This window comes from Salvelinus alpinus, chromosome 17, assembly GCF_045679555.1.
Source record: "Salvelinus alpinus chromosome 17, SLU_Salpinus.1, whole genome shotgun sequence".
NCBI classification, from domain to species: domain Eukaryota; kingdom Metazoa; phylum Chordata; class Actinopteri; order Salmoniformes; family Salmonidae; genus Salvelinus; species Salvelinus alpinus.
In genome coordinates, this window is record NC_092102.1 from 3,544,795 (window position 1) to 3,565,111 (window position 20,317).

At 42.3% G+C, this 20,317-nt stretch overlaps 1 protein-coding gene across 3 annotated transcripts in view; it reads right to left on the reverse strand.

Annotated features, from left to right (window-relative positions):
- LOC139541977 (netrin-3-like) overlaps window positions 1–20,317 on the reverse strand; it is a 102,391-nt gene that overhangs the window by 28,623 nt on the left and 53,451 nt on the right. For all 3 annotated transcript variants that reach the window (XM_071346924.1, XM_071346925.1, XM_071346923.1), the window contains exon 3: window positions 4,887–5,075. In XM_071346924.1, the coding sequence (XP_071203025.1) occupies window positions 4,887–5,075 (189 nt within the window). The remainder of the gene's footprint in view (window positions 1–4,886; window positions 5,076–20,317) is intronic.

Genomic DNA, 20,317 nt, shown 5'->3' on the forward strand with positions numbered 1-20,317 from the left:
AGAGTCAGAACTAGTTCGATACTATTTTTATGTCTGGGCGTGCAGTTTGAAGGAAGTTGCTAACTAGCGTTAGCTAGCATGCTACCAACTAACTTCTATCATACTGGAAACAGAGACATACAAATGGTATCCACAAGTTCATCACACTCTGGGGAAGTAGTTCACGGGCATCATTGCAAAAATCCCAAAGTTTTCCTTTTGACTGTAATGTGATAGCTGGTATTTGTCCTCTCGCTTTCATAAAAACAAAAAGAAATGGCGAAACAAGCATTTGGGGAAAACCCAGTAACCAAACAGTCTCTGAGGAACGGCAGCTGCTAACAGAAGTTTTCTTCAGGGCCTTGCTTTGTTGTTCCCCTTGGTATGAATCTGTTTATTTATGCTGCTCATTTTGCCATCAATGAGGAGTAAGGACTCTACAACCTGTTGAATTGGGAGGGGGTGGGGAGGTGGAGGGAGTCTGTACCATGTGAGCTGGTAATGAGGGCGGGTGTGGTCGGGTGGGGGGGGGGGGGTTAGTGCTCTGTTCTTCAGACACACATGTGGCTGTTCCGTCCGGGTGTCCGGCTGGGGTGTCAAAGTGCGTCGGTTCGTTTGCTCCGTAAATCTAACAAGCTCACGTTCCGTGCAAGATCCCCACCACCTGACCTGGCTCCAAACTCACGGAAGGCTTTGATTGGCCGTGGGTTGGCAGGGTTTGTAGCGCAGTGCTAGTCTGTATTGAGTGGGGTGACGCACGGGGAGGTTGAAAGTCAAATGTGGGTCTGGACTCAAGGTACTTCTGGTACGAATGAGTTCCGTTTCATGTCTACCATGTGACTTCTCTACTGCCAAACGCTCCGAACTTGTTCCTGTGCCTAGGTGCAGCGCGGACGGGGCCTCCATCTCTATTTGGGAATTTTGGGCATCCCTGGGATTGGTGCCCCTTTAGACGTGTTATTGAAACACAGCTGATGAGTCCAGTAAAAAGTCACTGTTTCGGAGCCCGTGGCCATAGGTCGTAGAACATCACATCGAACTCTCTGGTTTCATATCGCAACACTCCTCTATGCACGATAGCAATGCTCTACAATCCAACTGGAGGGACTATAATAATCTAGTAGTTTATAAAAGAAATATAGCAAATCATGTACGAACTGATTTGCGATACTAAATGGGGGGGGGCTGGGCAGAAGTGTAAACGTTTCGTCATTTGATCTGTCTGGTAAAGTCTGTTCCAGTCTGGATGATACCTGCATGTCTAGACCAATCCATTGTCTCACTGATTGTCTAATGACAAAGGCAACCGGTACCAAACTTAGTGTTACTAAATCAGAACGAAATGAAGGAGATGTCAGAATAGGATGGTCTTATATGGGTACAATCAAAACATATTTAGCTACACGTTTATGAGTCATACGGAATACCTCATTTAAAGTCAAATATGTTGTTATAATGTACATTTATGAGTGTTCTATCCATGTAACCTCTTTAAAACAGGATTAGAGTAGTCTGTAAATCTACTGTTACATGTTGTGGGTGAACAGTCTTCGCTCAGAAAACAACAGACGAGTGCCAGGATGGTGTTTTTGGAGGGGCCTCCCCCAGCCACTCTTCTCCGTCCCCACACTGTCTTTCTAAAGTTGTATGCAGGGGCTTGGGCCAGTTAGGAAGTAAAAATGTCCTTAGATGTTGATGACTTTTCAAGCCTGTGTGACTGAAGGCGTAACAGACAAGCACCGCTTTGGGACGTTTGCCCACTCTTGAACTCTGAATGGATCAGTAGCGCTCAGTGTGTGTGTGTGTGTGTGTGTGTGTGCGTATGCAAGTTTGTGAGCGTGAGTGTGTTTGAGCAAACAGTGCGAGTGTGGGTAAGTAAGTACACCGTCCTTTTAAAGGGGTTCAAGTATTTCACTTTTCTAATTGGGCTGTTTGCTCTGTAGGCATTTGCTCGATACTGGCATGTGTCACAGCCTGATCTGTTTCACCTGTCTTTGTGCTTGTCTCCACCCCCTCCAGGTGTCACCGATCTTCCCCATTATCCCCTGTGTATTTACACCTGTGTTCTCTGTTGCTGTTCGTTTTGTTCGTGAAACCTACCCGTGTTTTTCCCCCTGCTCCTGTCTGTTTCTTGCTCCTGTTTCCTAGTCCTTCCTGGTTTTGAACGTTCTGTCTGCCCTGACCCTGCCTGCCGTTCTATACCTTGGCCCACCTCACTGGATTATTGACCCCTGCCTGCCCTGACCCTGAGACTGCCTGCGGTTCTGGACCCTTTGCTCCTTCTCTGGATTACTGACCCCTGCCTTTGAGCTGTCGTTTGCCTGCCCCTGTATTAGAAATACACTTGTGTTTCTTTTGACACTGTCTGCATCTGGGCATTTTGGTATTGGAATGACTCATCTTGGATTTCCTAATTCTGTTTCTATAAATGTATTCTATAAAATGATTTGAATTCCATTCATTCTAGTCAACATAGATGCCAAAATTACAACATGTTAGGAGACATAAAGCGCTGACATTGAAGACCTCGTAGGTAAAGACTGGTTACAGTCGCACCGGTGATGGCCTGCAAGTTTCTTTCATTTGCTGGCTGTTTTTATGCACGTAGCAGCATAAAGCCGTGGATTGAGAGTGGCAGCGGCCGCTGCCCCGGCGTGCAGGAGTTGAGAACCCCACAGAGAGGCACTGCGGATGGGGGGTGGAGGGGGGATGGGACCTGTGTGTGTGTTACCTAAGCACCATGGTGTAACTGAGAGCAGATGGGAGAGACGCTGCCACTTGACCCTCCATCAGAGTCTGGCCTGTCCATTAAACTGGCAATCCTTAAAGAGTGTGTGTTGGACCCTCACTCAAGCACGCGGACACACGCGCACACACGCGCACACACGCGCACACATTAGCACACACGCGCACACATTAACACACACATTAACACACACACACACACACACACACACACACACACACACACACACACACACACACACACACACACACACACACACACACACACACACACACACACACACACACACACACACACACACACACACACACACACACACACACACACACACACACACACACACACACTGCTGGTCCGACATGGACACTCGTCCACAAAGGAGGTCTGATTGGAAGCAGGCAGACATTCCACCCCCCAACCCTCAAGACCCACCCGCCCATTCCTCACTTCCTTTAAACATAGGGGTGGCAGGTAGCCTAGTGGTTAGAGCATTGGGCCAGTAACCGAAAGGTTGCTAGATTGAATCCCCCAGCTTTCAAGGTAAAAATCTGTTTTTCTGCTCCTGAACAAAGCAGTTAACCCACTGTTCCTGGGCTGTTATTGTAAATAAGAATTTGTTCTTAACTGACTTGCCTAGTTAAATAAAGTAAAATATATATATATATATTTTTTAACACCTGTGTTTTATTGCCATTACTCCACTTCAGACATGACACCGATCATATTTTAACCCCTGACCATTATCCTGGCCCTGTCACATGTGGACAAATATATAAAACACTGCGGCAGAAAAAAAGCTAGAACGAATCAGAGGATCAGAGAGAAGTAGAGAATAGAAGAGAAGAGAGATTGGTCCTCGCGAGAGGGAGAGAAAGTGAGAGAGGAGGGGAGAAAGGGAAAGAGACAGGTCCTAAAAGGATCTGGGATTGGTCTGATCAATCATGGTACCAGCCGCCCAGGTTGAGGGTCGTTTCCACAGGAACTTTAATTTCCGTCACATCTGGCCTTCCGAGTGGAGGGAGATCAAGTTTTTACCGCTGAGCGGGTCTGACCTGCTGCGCGCACTGCTCCGCTTTGATAAAAACAGATCGCACAGCCTCCCAGGCACGGGTTGCGTGTGTGTGTGATGTGTCTTGCATTGGCAACAAGGACATACGTTTCGTTACAGCTGAGTCATAGCTACCTATAATTATACTGTATGTTACTTGTCATTTGTAAAGGCCAAAAAACAATTGCTAAAGTCAATTACTGTGTCACGTTGTGCTATGGTCAATTGCTCTGTGAGTGGACAAATGGCATGGGTATGCCCCCCCCCAAAAAAAAAAATCACTGTTGTGGCACTATTGTACAGTACAGTATAATGAAAATGTATTTAATATTGATATAATATGGACAGTAGTAATGTGCCATCACACCATTGGGAACTCCTTTTCATTTATAGTTACTTGGGTCATTCCATCAGGTTTGGGTCGGCCCCGGAGTGGAAAACTGACCAGGAGCCAATGAGGGGAGATTCCCACCATGGAATCTCTAACAAAAGCCCTTCACAGCTAGGAGTGTTGCTAGTTCTCACCATCCACGTCGTTTTGAGTTCTCTGTAAAGTAATCCCTTAACTTCTCACTCTAATCTACAGAATCAAGAAAAAATGCCAGCCCTCTCTTCTATTGATTTTCACATTTCCCCAAGCCTCAAGGGCAGGAACCTGGTGTTGTTCTTGAAATGATAAAAAGCTCTCAGCCTAAAAATTTGCCCGAAAAATATTCACTGCAAATTCGAAACATTCCACAATTCAAACACCCCTTTTTCCACGAGAAATAACTCAATCGGCTGCTAATTTAATGTGGCTTGTGGTCCAGTGGAATATTTTTTTATGTGGGTTTTCAGGAGAACAGCTTCTGTGACAGATTCAAATTATTTACTTAAGGAGGCTTGGCATTCATTTGTTTTTACCCTAGGAGGGTGGAAAGAGCCAATGAGTTGGAAGTGAGGTTGCCAGCCTACTTCTTAAAATAGGTTTACAAATCCTGTTATAACTGTGATACATCAGTTGACGTAAATAAATACCAATTTCGAATAAAACATAATCTCCTGAATCGACTGAATCGAAAAGGACCATTTACACTATGAACACTGTTCTGAGAGATAGAGTATACTCCATACCTTTGCAGGCGCGGCGGTGTGCGATGGGCTTGGCCATGTCCCGGTAGAAGCCTTCCTTGCAGTAGTGGCAGTGGCGTCCAGCCGTGTTGTGCCGACAGTTCATGCACACGCCGCCGCTCTTTCTCCCTGACAGCTTGTACAGCTCCATGTTGAAGCGGCAGCGCCGGGCGTGCAGGTTGCAGTTACACGCTACGAGAGGGAGGAATGAGGGAAGGGGAAAAGAGAGAGGCAAAAAGAAAGAACGTTTAGATGTCTGGTATGTTCAGTGAGAATAGCTTTACTTCTTCATATATCAAAACATGTCCAGGGTACTTAAAAAACAGTAATAGTTGAAAAGCATTTGGTAAATTGGCATCGCCACAGGTTGAAATCAGCATTATGGGTATAGTCTGGGTATACGCCATAAATCACACTATTTCAAAGCACATTTTCAAAACACTCATTCGGATATATGATTGTAGCTTGCTCAATAGATGTAGGCCTCTTGTAAGGCAGCGTCGCCTATGGGCACAAACACACCGTCACTGGACCAGACAGGACTGGCAAAAAGTGCTCTTCACTGACGAGTCGCGGTTTTGTCTCACCAGGGGTGATGGTCGGATTTGCGTTTATCGTCGAAGGAATGAGCGTTACACCGAGGCCTGTACTCTGGAGTGGGATCGATTTGGAGGTGGAGGGTCCGTCATGGTCTGGGGCGGTGTGTCACAGCATCATCGGACTGAGCTTGTTGTCATTGCAGGAAATCTCAACGCTATGCGTTACAGGGAAGACATCCTCCTCCCTCATGTGGTACCCTTCCAGCAGGCTCATCCTGACATGACACTCCATTATGACAATGCCACCAGCCATACTGTTTGTTCTATGTGTGATTTCCTGCAAGACAGGAATGTCAGTGTTCTGCCATGGCCAGCGAAGAGCCCGGATCTCAATCCTATTGAGCACGTCTGGGACCTGTTGGATCAGAGGGTGAGGGCTAGGGCCATTCCCTCCAGAAATGCCCGGGAACTTGCAGGTGCCTTGGTGGAAGAGTGGGGTGACATCTCACAGCAAGAACTGGCAAATCTGGTGCAGTCCATGAGGAAGAGATGCACTGCAGTACTTAATGCAGCTGGTGGCCACACCAGACACTGACTGTTACTTTGATTTTGACCCCCCTTTCGTTCAGGGACACATTATTCCATTTCTGTTAGTCACATGTCTGTGGAACTTGTTCAGTTTATGTCTCAGTTGTTAATCTTGTTATGTTCATGCAAATATTTACACGTGTTAAGTTTGCTGAAAATAAACGCAGTTGACAGTGAGAGGACGTTTCTTTTTTTGCTGAGTTTATATTGTCTTAAGAAAATGTTCTATTTTTATTATCCTCAAACACCAATTTAAGCATATCTAATTTCAAAATAGGCCACCGTCACTGTCAATCGTGAATGCTAATTATTCACGTTTTACCGGTGAAATTGCATCTGCATAGCAGTCATTTGATCTTAATCAGTTTAATGGGAATTTACATTTCGATCTTCTTGAATTACTGTGTTGTGAACAAACTAGGGCAGATGGTGTTAACAAACTATAGCCTCGTCAACGGCCTTCCTGTATTGTGTTTAAATCCAATCACATTCGGCCTAATGGCGAGCGCGTTTGAGTTTTGGCCACATGAGAAAAATGTGTGACTATTCAGATAACCATCCTAAAACCCCATAAGAAATGATGTGGTGTTTTTGCTGTAATAGTAATGTTATACTATGCTATTAAATTTGGTTCTGTTATGTAGAATACTAATGAATCATTATGTGATCTTCCAAGGCATTGATTCAGCTTTGATCTAACTTTAATAGCACCATTGTGAGAAGTGGCCAAGTGACACTCCAGCACTACACCGGTGCGCTCCAGCACTACACCGGTGCGCTCCAGCACTACACCGGTGCGCTCCAGCACTACACCGGTGCGCTCCAGCAGCACTACACCTCTGCACCAAAGAAGCTAATTGAATTGCACCTATCCTACTCTTTTGCCGGGCGCAAAATGTGTTGATGCAGAAACGAGAGACCACGTGACTGTTTTATGAAAATCTGGGTATCTTTGGCCAAGGAAACATTTCTGTTTGGTCTCAGAGAACGTAAAACAGTTAGGAAGGGATACTTTTAAAACGCGATTGAGTGAAGTAGTAGCAAATATGTAGAATGAGCAACGAATGAGCCTAGAGAGCCTCACAAGTTTGACAAAATTACTTTATTTCTTTCAGTCTAATATGGCTATTTACTTATGCCTACTTCTGTAGCTCTTCGTCAGAAGCACACTTTTTGTAAGAAGGTCTAGTTAGTCGTAACTGTCCTCTCCAAGTTTGGCTGGAATTTAACCTGAAAGGATTTGAGAAATGCCATTGGTTGATGATAGGCCTACCTCTCGTCTTGGGCGGAGCAGAATATCATATGTCAACAATGATTGGAGAAGTGATTAACGTCACCAGTACCACATCCTTATGATATATATCTTGTCTTAACCGCAAAGTGACTCCAAGAGACAGGCTGGAATGTCTGACTCAAATATGGGACAAATCAACAATTTTTTCTAAATTACTGTTGTTTGAATTTGTTGATCAAATGGGGAACAAAGGGCCATACTGTGGGACATTTGGTCACTCTAGTCTGCACTGAATGAAAGCATGGTGCCATGAAGTGTTGCCAATCACAGTGTGTGTGAGAGAGATAGACTGACTGTGACGGACTTCTTTGTTATAGCCAAGAACAGTGTTATAACCACATCCAGTACAGAGATTGCCACCACGTCAAGAATGGGTTTTCAAGCGTGACTTTTAATTTGACAACAAAATTACCTTTGATGGGACCATGAGATACTTGAACGAGAAATCTCAAGGCCATATCAATAATAATGGGAATTTGAAACGAGCCGACAGTGGAATTCTGTTTCTCAAATGCTACTTCCCTCGGAAGAGGAATGCCTGGCACAGGGAGATGGGAACGAAGACTTTTCTCCACACAGTTTTCCAGGGTCGCAGGCCCCAGGAAAAGAGCACATTCTCAGACTCCTTCCCTCAATTCCATCTGCCAGTTATTATGCAGCCAATTTCCATGGTCTTCTACATTTAATGAAATACTAGTTGGATTTGAATCCCCCTTGGACATGTCCTGTTTCTGAAGCTACGCTGCTGCTGGCTCTTTAGTGGTGTGTTCTGGGAGGATGGCGGCATGGGGTCTGGGTTTGACCCTTGACCTCAAGCCATTTTAACGGAAGGGTTTGGACCATAGACATGACATCATTGGACTGGTCACATGGATGGATGTTATTGAGGTACTGTATGAAGAACTGGGACGGATGAAACCCACAGTAGGTTTAATAAAAACACTTACCATAATTTTTTTTAAAATTGAAAAATACAGGTAGTCTAAAAATGTCCATTGAATATATCTATTGTTCCCTGGACAGCAGAAAGATGGCAGTATAGCGCAGCTGTTGAAGTATTTTTTTGTACTGCATGATGGGACTAGCTCACTGTGTCTTATTTGCCAGAAGGCAGTCAATTGTTTTAAACAAGACAATTTAGAGTGACATTTCCAGGCACACCATGCACACTTCGACAAAACATATCCACCACAAAGCAACCTCAGAAACAACAAAATAACACAACTCAAAAGGACAGCTCAAAGGACAACACCAAGTGATGGACAGATCTAGCACTGTTGCAGAGAAAACGACAGAGGCAACATATGAGATTGCTTGGAGAGTCGCGAGAAACAAACATTCACAGACGCGGAGATTGTCAAAGACTGTTTTAAGGCCTCAGCCGAAATATTGTATACTGATTTCACAAACAAGGAAGCTATTTTAAAGCAAAATAAGGGACTGCAACTCTCAGACTTGACCATAACAAGATGAATAGACGACATCAGCGAGGCCATCAGTAAGCAATTGATTACTGACATATCCCTGGCGCCGTGTTTTAGTATTGCGCTTGACGAAAGCACTGATGTAAGTGACATTGCCCAATTATGTGTTTGGGTCCGCTTCCCTCAAAATGAGTTGTTCAGAGAGGAACATTTCTGTTTTCTGCCGCTTCAGGGACAAACACGAGGAGAGGATATCTTGATAGTCCTTGTTACATTTGTTTCTGATAATAATATTGACTGGTCAAATCTGGCATCTGTGTGCACTAACGGCACCCAAAAATTCGAGGGAAGGAGAAGGGACTCATGGGCCTGATGAGAAAGAGAGCATATTCTCGAATTTGTTACGTTTCATTATATCATTCATCAGGAAGCACTTGTGGCTAAACTCAAAGACTGTGACTTACAGAATGTGATTCAGCAAGTTGTGTGCGTGGTGAACATTATTATTGTGAGGGCACTGAATCACCGGCAATTCCGCAAGTTGCTGGAGGAATACCAGACAGAATACGGCGAGTTTTGAAAAGATGTCTCTCTCTCCTCCCTCAAATCCGTGAATTTGTTGCAAACAAGGGGAGAGGAGCCAGAGCTGGATGATCCACAGTGGATATTAAAGCTTTTATATCTGACATCACCTGCCACCTGAACACGGTGAATCTCCAGCTCCAAAGGAAGGCTGAAACTCCGTTCAAATGCTGCGTGTGGTCACAGCATTACAAAATTAAATCTCCACACTGTTCATACCTGACATACAGTTTGTTCATTTCCCAAAACTCAGCAGTCGCCAGATCCAACCCAGACACACTGCAACATTTTAGCTATGATGCATTTGTGCGTGTGTTGGAAGAGTTGAAGTTGGGGTATGAGTCAAGATTCAAGGATATCATGGAGTACAAGGAGTTTTTCATTGAGAACCCCTTTCATGTGCCAGTGTCATCTCTGACCACAGTCGTCACAGCCCTCTGTCCTGACCGTGCTGGAATAGAGAGTGAGATAGTGGAGCTGCAGGCAAATTACACATTGCAAGGTGAACTAAGATCATGTGTTACCCATTTCTGTAGTCTTGTGTCAGACACAGAGTATCCACTTCTGAAGCAGTGTATGCAAAAGGTGACATTTTTTTGTCAGCACTTATTCACGTGAAGCCACATTTTCAACAATGAACATAGTGAAACAAAAACAGATAAACAGACTTACCAAGGAACACCTGGATTGCCTCACAAGCAACAACAGACTATAAATTTAGAATGAATTCAGTCAAGGAGCAGAAGGGACATTTGAAGTAACCCTTAATATGGGTCTTATATATGTGAGGTAGCCTATTTGATTTGTGTGTATATATACTGTATATACACACACATCAAATATATATATATATATTTGTGATGTGCTCTATTGCTCTGAATTTTCTCTCAATTGATCATTGATAAAATTGGAAGAAAAAGTACAAAGATCTATGCGGCCCTCTGAATGATTGTCTCAAAGTGGCCCCCTTACAAAAAAATAGTGAGTAGCACTGGAGGGTGGGCGAACTGGAGGAGGGATGGAGATTGTGATCAAACGTCTCAAGCACACACACAGTGCTGTGAGCACTTGTGTCCATTATCACCTTGTAGCAGGATCACTGGCACTCTCATTTTTCTCCAGCCTAAATTCTATACTGCCATTACGTCCCTCCTTCAAACGGAGGTATTCAATGTTCAATTCAATATTAGGACTTTTCTACACAAAACGGACAAATAATTTTGGATCAACGGATTGTCTAAACTGCCATTGTGAAGAGGAATAAACTGGACAATAAAAGCCCAGTTCTAGAGCTGGCACCCAATATAAGAGGAACGCTCCGATGCTGGATTAGACCTGTTGAGAACGGGAGAGTGTGTTTATGTGTTGTGAACCAGTTGCTTGCACTACCGGCTGGACCTGATACTTTAAACAAGACGTTCCCATTATTCCTCTCTCTCTTTTAAAAAAAAACCTGGGAAGAGGGGAAGGAAGAGAAATGAGAAAGAAGAGAAATCTAGAGAGAGGTGGGGGGGGGGTGTGTTAACTTCACCTCAGTGCCTGCTTGAGGATTTGCTGCGGCACTTGGAATGTTTATGGGTTTGTTTTGAAGTGCTTTGTGCACAACTACAAGCACACACACAACACACGCACATGCACATGCACACCAGACAAACTCACTCTAATTAGGCTCAGCAGGGATGATTGAACACCGGAGAGGGCCATTTTTCAATTCATTAACACATCAAAGCTCCACAGGAAGTGGAAATTCTGAGGCTGGTAGATTTTCAACCAAGCTCCCATTGAAATCACAGCGAGATATGGATGAGTTTGCACTTCCTAAGGCTTCCACTAGATGTCAACAGTCTGTAGAACCTTGTCTGATGCCTCTAATGTGAAGGGGGGCCGAATGAGAGGGGAATTAGTCAGGTCTGCCATGACCTGACCATTCTTTGACCATGCACGTTCACATGAGAGGTAGCTCTGTTCCATCGCTCATCTGAAGTCAATGTAATTCTCCGGTTGGAACGTTACTGAAGATTTATGTTAAAAACATTCTAAAGATTGATTCAATACATCGTTTGACATGTTTCTACTGACTGTTACGGAACTTTTGGACATTTCGTCAGCTTTTAGTGAACGCGCTTCCTGACGTTGGATTTGTTTACCAAACACGCTACAAAAATAGCTATTTGGACATAAATGATGGACATTACCGTACAAAACTAACATTTCTTGTGGAAGTGGGAGTCCTGTGAGTGCATTCCGACGAAGATCAGCAAAGGTAAGTGAAGATGTATAACGCTTTTTATGAGTTTTGTTGACTGCACAATTTGGCGGGTAACTGTATGGCTTGCTTTTGTGGCTGAACGCTGTTTTCAGATTATTGAATATTGTGTTTTGCCGTAAAGCTTTTTGAAATCTGACACAGCGGTTGCATTAAGAACAAGTGTATCTTTAATTCTAAGTAAAACATGTATCTTTCAAAGTTTATGAATAGTATTTCTGTTATTTGACGTGGCTCTATGCAATTTCTCCGGATATTTTGGAGGCATTTCTGAACATGGCGCCAATATAATTGAGATTTGTTGATATAAATATGAACTTAATCGAACAAGACATACTGTATATGTATTGTGTAACATGAAGTCCTAAGAGTGTCATCTGATGAAGATCATCAAAGGTTAGTGATACATTTTATCTCTATTTGTGCTTTTTGTGACTCCTCTCTTTGGCTGGAAAAATGGCTGAATTTTTCTGTGAGTTGGTGGTGACCTAACATAATTGTTTGTGGTGCTTTCGCTGAAAAGCCTATTTGAAATCGGACACTTTGGTGGGATTAACCTTTTCTCAATAGGGGATGCTGTTTACACTTTGAAGATTTTTCGTTCCCAGATTAAACTGCCTCGTACTCAATTCTTGCTCGTACAATATGCATATTATTATTACTATTGGATAGAAAACACTCTCTAGTTTCTAAAACCGTTTGAATTATTTCTCTGAGTGAAACAGAACTCATTCTACAGTCTCTGTTCCAGGGTCGGTTTATAAATTCCCTTATAAGCTATGGGGCTACATGCACTGCATACGCCTTCCCCTAGATGTCAGTAAGCGGTGAGACTTTGAATGGAGCGGATAGCACCATCTGGGGGAGTATAAAACCTCTTGGAACGGAAGTACTGACTTTTTCGACGAGGCGCCTGAAGCATGAGGGAGACCGGCATGGCGTCTTCAAAAGCTTTCGGTTTAGCAGTTCTATATCTCCGGCTCTGATTTAATTTGTTTTTTGTCTTAAAAACTTCATAAGGTAGTTAATTTAAACCGACTTATAGCAGTTTATAGCAGTTTATTGCGATTTTCTGGAGTTTCTTTGTCAGGCGTTATCACGAGTTGGGCACCTCTCCGGTACATCGGCGTTAGCAGCTAATTTCTACAGGAGTAGAGGACATCTTTCAACCAAAAGACGATTGTTCTGGACAAAGGACCACTTGCCCAAGATTCTGATGGAAGATCATCCAAAAGTAAGAGCTATTTATGATGTTAATTCGTATATCTGTGGAAAGATGTAAAATTATTAGTCCGCCATTGATTTAGGCATGGTCTCGCTGTAACGCACGCTGAATGTCGAGTAACGTTAATTTTAAAAATCTAACACAGCGGTTGCATTAAGAACTAATGTGTCTTTCATTTGCTGTCCAACCTGTATTTTTTTGTCAAGTTTACGATTAGTTATCGATTAGATTAGGTGCCTCTCCAAGATGGCGCCGGCCAGATTGCCTGAAATGTTGCTACTAATCACATTGTATAACCACGATTTGTGCTGCTAAATATGCACATTTTCGAACAAAACCTATATGCATTGTGTAATATGATGTTACAGGACTGTCATCTGATGAAGTATATCAAGGTTAGTCAAAAATTATATATATTTTGCTGGATTGTTACGATCGCTAACCTTTGCTACTGGTAAACGGCTTGTGTTTCCGGGCTATTGTGGTAAGCTAATATAATGCTAAATTGTGTTTTCGCTGTAAAACACTTAAAAAATCTGAAATATTGGCTGGATTCACAAGATGTTGGTCTTTCATTTGCTGTACGCTGTGTATTTTTCAGAAATGTTTTATGATGAGTATTTCGGTATTTAACGTTGGTCTCTGTAATTATTCTGGCTGCTTCGGCACTATTTCAGATTGCAGCTGCAATGTAGAACTGTGATTTATACCTGAAATATGCACATTTTTCTAAAAAAACATATGCTATACAATAAATATGTTATCAGACTGTCATCTGATGAAGTTGTTTCTTGGTTAGTGGCTATATATATCTTTATTTGATCGAAATTGTGATAGCTACCTATGCAGGAAAAAAATGGTGGGAAAAAAAAGTGGTGTCTTTTGCTATCGTGGTTAGCTAATAGATTTACATATTGTGTCTTCCCTGTAAAACATGAAAAAAATCAGAAATGATGGCTGGATTCACAAGATGTGTATCTTTCATCTGGTGTCTTGGACTTGTGATTTAATGATATTTAGATGCTAGTATTTACTTGTGACGCTATGCTAGGCTATGCTAGTCAGCTTTTTTACTGTGGGGGGTGCTCCCGGATCCGGGATTGGGACCAATTAGAAGTTAACAACAAGATTACCTTTAAAATGGTATAAGATACATGTATGTTTGAGGAATTTTAATTATGAGATTTCTGTTGTTTGAATTTGGAGCACTGCACTTTCACTGGCTGTTGTCATATCGATCCCGTTAATGGGATTGCAGCCATAAGAAGTTTATTAATATACAGGAAATTTGCTGTAAAACTGTGACATTTTCTCTCAGCCAAATGGCAAAATGTGTAGAATAGCAGGAAATAGCTCACGGAAACTTTATTTTATAGTTATTTGATCTTAAAATGTACAGTACCAAAAGTTTGGGCACACCTACTCCTTCAAGGGTTTTTCTTTATTTTTACTATTTTCTACATTGTAGAATAATAGGGAAGACATCAAAACTATGAAATAACACATATAGAATGTATCATGTAGTATCCCAAAAAGTGTTACAAATGTATTTTAGATTTTAGATTCTTCAAAGTAGCCACCCTTTTCCTTGATGACAGCATTGCACACGCTTGGCATTCTCTCAACCAGCTTCACCTGAAAGGCTTTTCCAACAGTTTTGATGGACAGTTTTCCAACAGTTCCCACATTCTGAGCACTCGTTTGCTGTTTTCCTTCACTCTGCGGTCCAACTCATCCCAAACCATCTCAATTGGGGTTGAGGTCATGTGATTGTGGAGGCCAGGTCATCTGATGCAGCACTGGATCACTCTCCTTCTTGGTCAAATAGCCCTTACACAGCCTGGAGGTGTGTTGGCTCATTGTCCTGTTGAAAAACAAATGATAGGTTCACTAAGCCCAAACCAGATGGGATGGCGTATCGCTGCAGAATGCTGTGGTAGCCATGCTGGTTAAGTGTGCCTTGAATTCTAAATAAATCACTGACAGTGTCACCAGAAAAGCACTCCAACACCATCACACCTCCTCCTCCATGTTTCACGATGGGAACAACGGTGAGATCATCCGTTCACTTACACTGCGTCTCACAAAGACAACCAAAAATCTAAAAATTGGACTCATCAGACGTGAGATCAGTCTCACGCAGCGATTGGAACCAGAAATCGCAAATTTGGACTCATCAGACCAAATTACAGATTTCCTCTGGTCTAATGTCAATTGCTCGTTGTTTCTTGGCCCAAGCAAGTCTCTTCTTATTATTGGTGTTCCATAGAAGTTTTTTTTGCTGTTGCAGCAATTCGACCATGAAAGCCTGATTCACGCAGTCTCCTCTGAATAGTTGATGTTGAGATGTGTTTGGTACTTATTTATTTGGGCTGCAATTTCTGAGGCTGGTAACTCTAATGATCTTATCCTCTGCAGCAGAGGTAACTCTGGGTCTTCCTTTCCTGTGGCGGACCTCATGAGAGCCAGTCACATTTTCCAGATTGACTGACCTTCATGTCTTAAACTGCCATTTCTCTTTGCTTATTTGATACAGAAATATCTCAGTTACATACATATTCACACCCTTGCGTCAATACTTTGTAGAAGCACCTTTGGTGGCGATAACAGTTGTGAGTCTTTCTGGGTAAGTCTCCAAGAGCTTTGTACGCCTGGATTATACAATATTTGCCCATTATTCCTTTTTAAATTCTTCAAGCTGTCAAGTTGATTGTTGATCATTGCTAGACAGACATCTTCAAGTCTTACCATATATTTTCAAGATGATTTAAGTCAAAACTGTATGTTCAAAATCTTCTTGGTAAGCAACTCCAGTGTAGATTTGGTGTTTTAGGTTGTTATCCTGCTGAAATGTGAATTTGTCTCCCGGTGTCTGTTGGAAAGACGACTGAACCAGGTTTTCCTCTAGAATTGTGCTTATAGCTGTATTCTGTTTATTTTCATCATAAAAAACTGCCTAGTCCTTGCCGATGGCAAGTGTTTCCTTATTTAACCTTTATTTAACAAGTCACATAATAAGTTGCATGGACTCTGTACGCAATAATAGTGGTTAACATAATTTTCTTATGACTACCCCATCTCTGTACCCCACACATACAATTATCTGTATGGTCCCTCAATCAAGTAGAGAATTTCAAGCACAGATTCAACAACAAAGACCAGTTTTTCAATGCCTCATAAAGAAGGGCACCGATTGGTAGATATGTAAAAAATAAACTGACACTGAATATCCCTTTGAGCATGGTGAAGTTATTAATTACACACATCTGTCATTCTGCCCCTGAACAAGGCAGTTAAACCACATCCTAGGCCTTCATTGTAAATAAGAATATGTTTTTAACTGACTTCCCTAGTTAAGGAAATGTTTACTCCTGAATGTATTTAGGCTTGCCATAACATACAGTAATAATAAGATAGGAAGGAAACTGCTCAGGGATTTCACCATGAGGCCAATGGTGATTTTAAAACAGTTACAGAGTTTTATGTCTGTGATAGGAGAAACTGAGGCTGGATCAACACCATTGTAGTTACTCCACACTACTATCCTTAATGACAGAGTGAAAAGGAGGAAGTCTGTACAGTATACAAATATTCCTGATTGCAATAAGGCACTAAAGTAAAACTGCAAAAAATGTGGCAAAATAATTACAGTTTTGTCCTGAATATTATGTTATGAATTATGTTTGGGGCAAATCCAACACAACAGTTACGTTCCCCAGTTTATGTGTTGTTGTGGGTTTGTATGTGTGTATGTGTGTATTTCAGGAAATGGTTTCCTGAAGTCCAAAGCAGCTGATTGGTCGGCCCCAGTGCAGATTGGAGCTCTGATCCCGCCCTCGCGTTAGGGGATACAGCTGTCGGCAATTACCGACTCCTTCATAGCTTTAAAATCCAATGTTCCTTTGTAGGAAGAGAGCTTCTTGGATGTCCTGTGTTGGTTGTTGCTCAGAGACAGGTTTTGTTAAGTATTTTGTAGCTGCTATTTCTGAGGTATGCGTGTGCCAATAGGACGCAATGTTTTTGATTAGTGAAATTGTTCACTACAAGTTTGAATTATTCTGTTTTTGTGCCCAGGGGGGAAGGGGAAAGCATCTTGGGAGTGCTTAGGAAAAAGGCCTGCGGGCATACATATATCTGTAGTATTTACTATGTCTATGCACACTAGGTAAGACCTGGGCAGACCATCCCCTGTATTTTGGTTAACGCACCAGGTGGTGCTAAGATGGGTAGGTAAGGTAGGAGAAGGGGCTCTTTTACTTTCTTTGCTTTGGTTCCGTCCAGCCCCCTTTCCCCAAATTACTGTGTGAAGGAAATAAATTCCCTGTTAAGGGTCAAAATTCTCGGCCTCTGTCATCCTTACCCGCACCTACAATCCCATACCGCTTTCACTCCACGGGGAGTTGAGTGTAGCAGGGTGTTGCGTTCCCTCCAAGAGGTGTGCGTAACAACACATCACTGAGTACAATATTTTCAAGCATGGTTTTGGCTGCATTATGTTCGTCATCGACAAGGGAGTTTTTTTGTTGTTGATAAAAATAAACGGAATAGAGGAAAACTTGGTTCAGTCTGCTTTCCAACAGACACTGGGAGACAAATGAACCTTTCAACAGGACAATAAGCTAAAAAGCCAAATATACACTGAGTTGCTTACTATGACAACATTTAATATTCCTGAGTGGCCTAGTTACAGTTTTGACTTAAATAACCTTGAAATAAAAAAAATGTTAGACTGCTTCTTCCACTTTGACATTACAGAGTATTTTGAGTAAATCGTTATTTGTAACACAATTTGTAACACAGAAAGGGATGAATAATTTCTGAAGGCGCTGAATTTCTCCATTTACAGTGGTTAAATAATTGTCATTGTTTCCCGCTGGTATTACAGTTGAAGTTGGAAGTTTACATACACCTTCCCTGTCTTAGGTCAGTTAGGATCAGCACTTTATTTTAAGAATGTGAAATGTCAGAATAATAGTAGAGAGAATGATTTAGTTCAGCTTTTATTTCTTTCATCACATTCCCAGTGGGTCAGAAGTTTACATACACTCAATTAATACTTGGTAGCATTGCCTTTAAATTGTTTAACTTGCATCAAATGTCTCGGGTAGCCTTCCACAAGCTTCCCACAATAAGTTGGGTGAATTTTGGCCCATTCCTCCTGACAGAGCTGATGTAACTGAGTCAGGATTCTAGGCCTCCTTGCTCACACACGCTTTTTCAGTTCTGCCCACAAATTTTCTATAGGATTGAGTTCAGGGCTTTGTGATGGCGACTCCAATACCTTGACTTTGTTGTCCTTAAGCCATTTTGCCACAACTTTGGAAGTATGCTTGGGGTCATTGTCCATTTGGAAGACCCATTTGCGACCAAGCTTTAACTTCCTGACTGATGTCTTGAGATGTTGCTTCAATATATCCACATCATTTTCTTCCCTCATGATGCCATCTATTTTGTGAAGTGCACCAGTCCCTCCTGCAGCAAAGCACCCCCACAACATGATGCTGCCACCCCCGTGCTTCATGGTTGGGATGGTGTTCTTCGGCTTGCAAGCCTCCCCCTTTTTCCTCCAAACATAACGATGGTCATTATGGCCAAACAGTTCTATTTTTGTTTCATCAGACCAGAGGACATTTCTCCAAAAAGTACGATCTTTGTCCTCATGTGCAGTTGCAAACCGCAGTCTGGCTTTTTTATGGTAGTTTTTGAGCAGTGGCTTCTTCCTTGCTGAGCGGCCTTTCGGGTTATGTCGATATAGGACTCGTTTTACTGTGGATATAGATACTTTTGTACCTGTTTCCTCCAGCATCTTCACAAGATCCTTTGCTGTTGTTCTGGGATTGATTTGCACTTTTCGCACCAAAGTACGTTCATCTCTAGGAGACAGAACGTGTCTCCTTCCTGAGCGGTATGACGGCTGTGTGGTCCCATGGTGTTTATACTTGCGTACTATTATTTGTACAGATGAACGTGGTACCTTCAGGCGTTTGGAAATTGCTCCCAAGGATGAACCAGACTTGTGGAGGTCTACAATTTGTTTTCTGAGGTCTTGGCTGATTTATTTTGATTTTCCCATGATGTCAAGCAAAAAGGCACTGAGTTTGAAGGTCAAATGATGTCAATTAGCCTCTCAGAAGCTTCTAAAGCCATGACATAATTTTCTGGAATTTCCCAAGCTGTTTAATGGCACAGTCAACTTAGTGTATGTTAACTTCGGACCCACTAGAATTGTGATACAGTGAATTATAAGTGAAATAATCTGTCTGTAAACAATTGTTGGAAAAATGACTTGTGTCATGCACAAAGTAGATGTCCTAACTGACTTGCCAAAACTGTAGTTTGTTAACAAGAAATTTGTGGAGTGGTTGAAAAACGAGTTTTAATGACTCCAACCTAAGTGTATGTAAACTTCCAACTTCAACTGCATATGCTTTTAAATAGCACTTCTGGTTTGAACGGGAACACCGGGATGCCCAGCCATTTCTTGCAATTTTCTTAGTAGGAAAAACGGGTAGATTCTCTGTAAAATATTAAACCCACGCAGACACAGTGCTTATTCTGAAATATTGCAAAGTAGCGTGCATTGTACTCCCCCGGTCTGCTAGTAGTACTCTGGTGTCCAATAAATTAGATGACACGTTTGCTGAAGAATGAAGATATAGAACAGAGGAGAGAGAGAAAAATATAAAGGAAGTCAAAAAGTGATTGAATTGATAAAGTACAACCCAGAAAAGAAAGGTGCAGAGGAGAGAGAGCTAAAGGGAACATTTATTTTCTTTTGAGCTCTTCATACCCTCTCTCTAGGGAGAACAGCTGCCTCTGTCATTTTCTCACAGTGGGTCCTAATTGGCTCCACTCTCTATATCCGTCTGTCATTATTTCAATCTGATTACCATATCAAACCCCACATATCACTCTTTTTTCTCTCCAACCACACTTAGCAGTCCTGTAACACACCTTTATAGCCTTGTTAATGTGTCTTGTTAATGTGCAAAGTACACAAACTACAGATTAGCGTGTTTTAGAGAACAACCTTAGCTGTTCGCAAAAAAATAGGTAAGGATGAATTGTGGCATGTTTTCCTAATGGCAGACGTTCATTGACAAATGTTGCGCTCGCTCGCTGGAGCTGAATTAGCAGGTGTCTAAACACAAACTCTTTCAGCCTATGAACGAGTTTGTCAAGCGTCCTATGACAAATTGCCTCATCAAATAGTGCTATCCAAATAAAACTCAATTGCATTGAGTGTGCAACGTCTCAACTCCAGCCCCATATGTTGGGGATAAATCTATCCTAATTTCTCCTTCGCCCGGCCCAAGCCAAGCCGGTGTGCCCAGCCATGGATGCTTGTACAAACCCAAATCCCATTGCTAAAATTGGTCCTTGAGGGCCCTCCCCCATCCTTGCTATGTGGGACCCTGCCATCCTCTGTGAGTGTGCTTCTGTGTGTGTGTGTGTGCCACCATTTACTGGTGGGGTAATATTGAATATGTGTATATTATATTTACCCCACATGCAA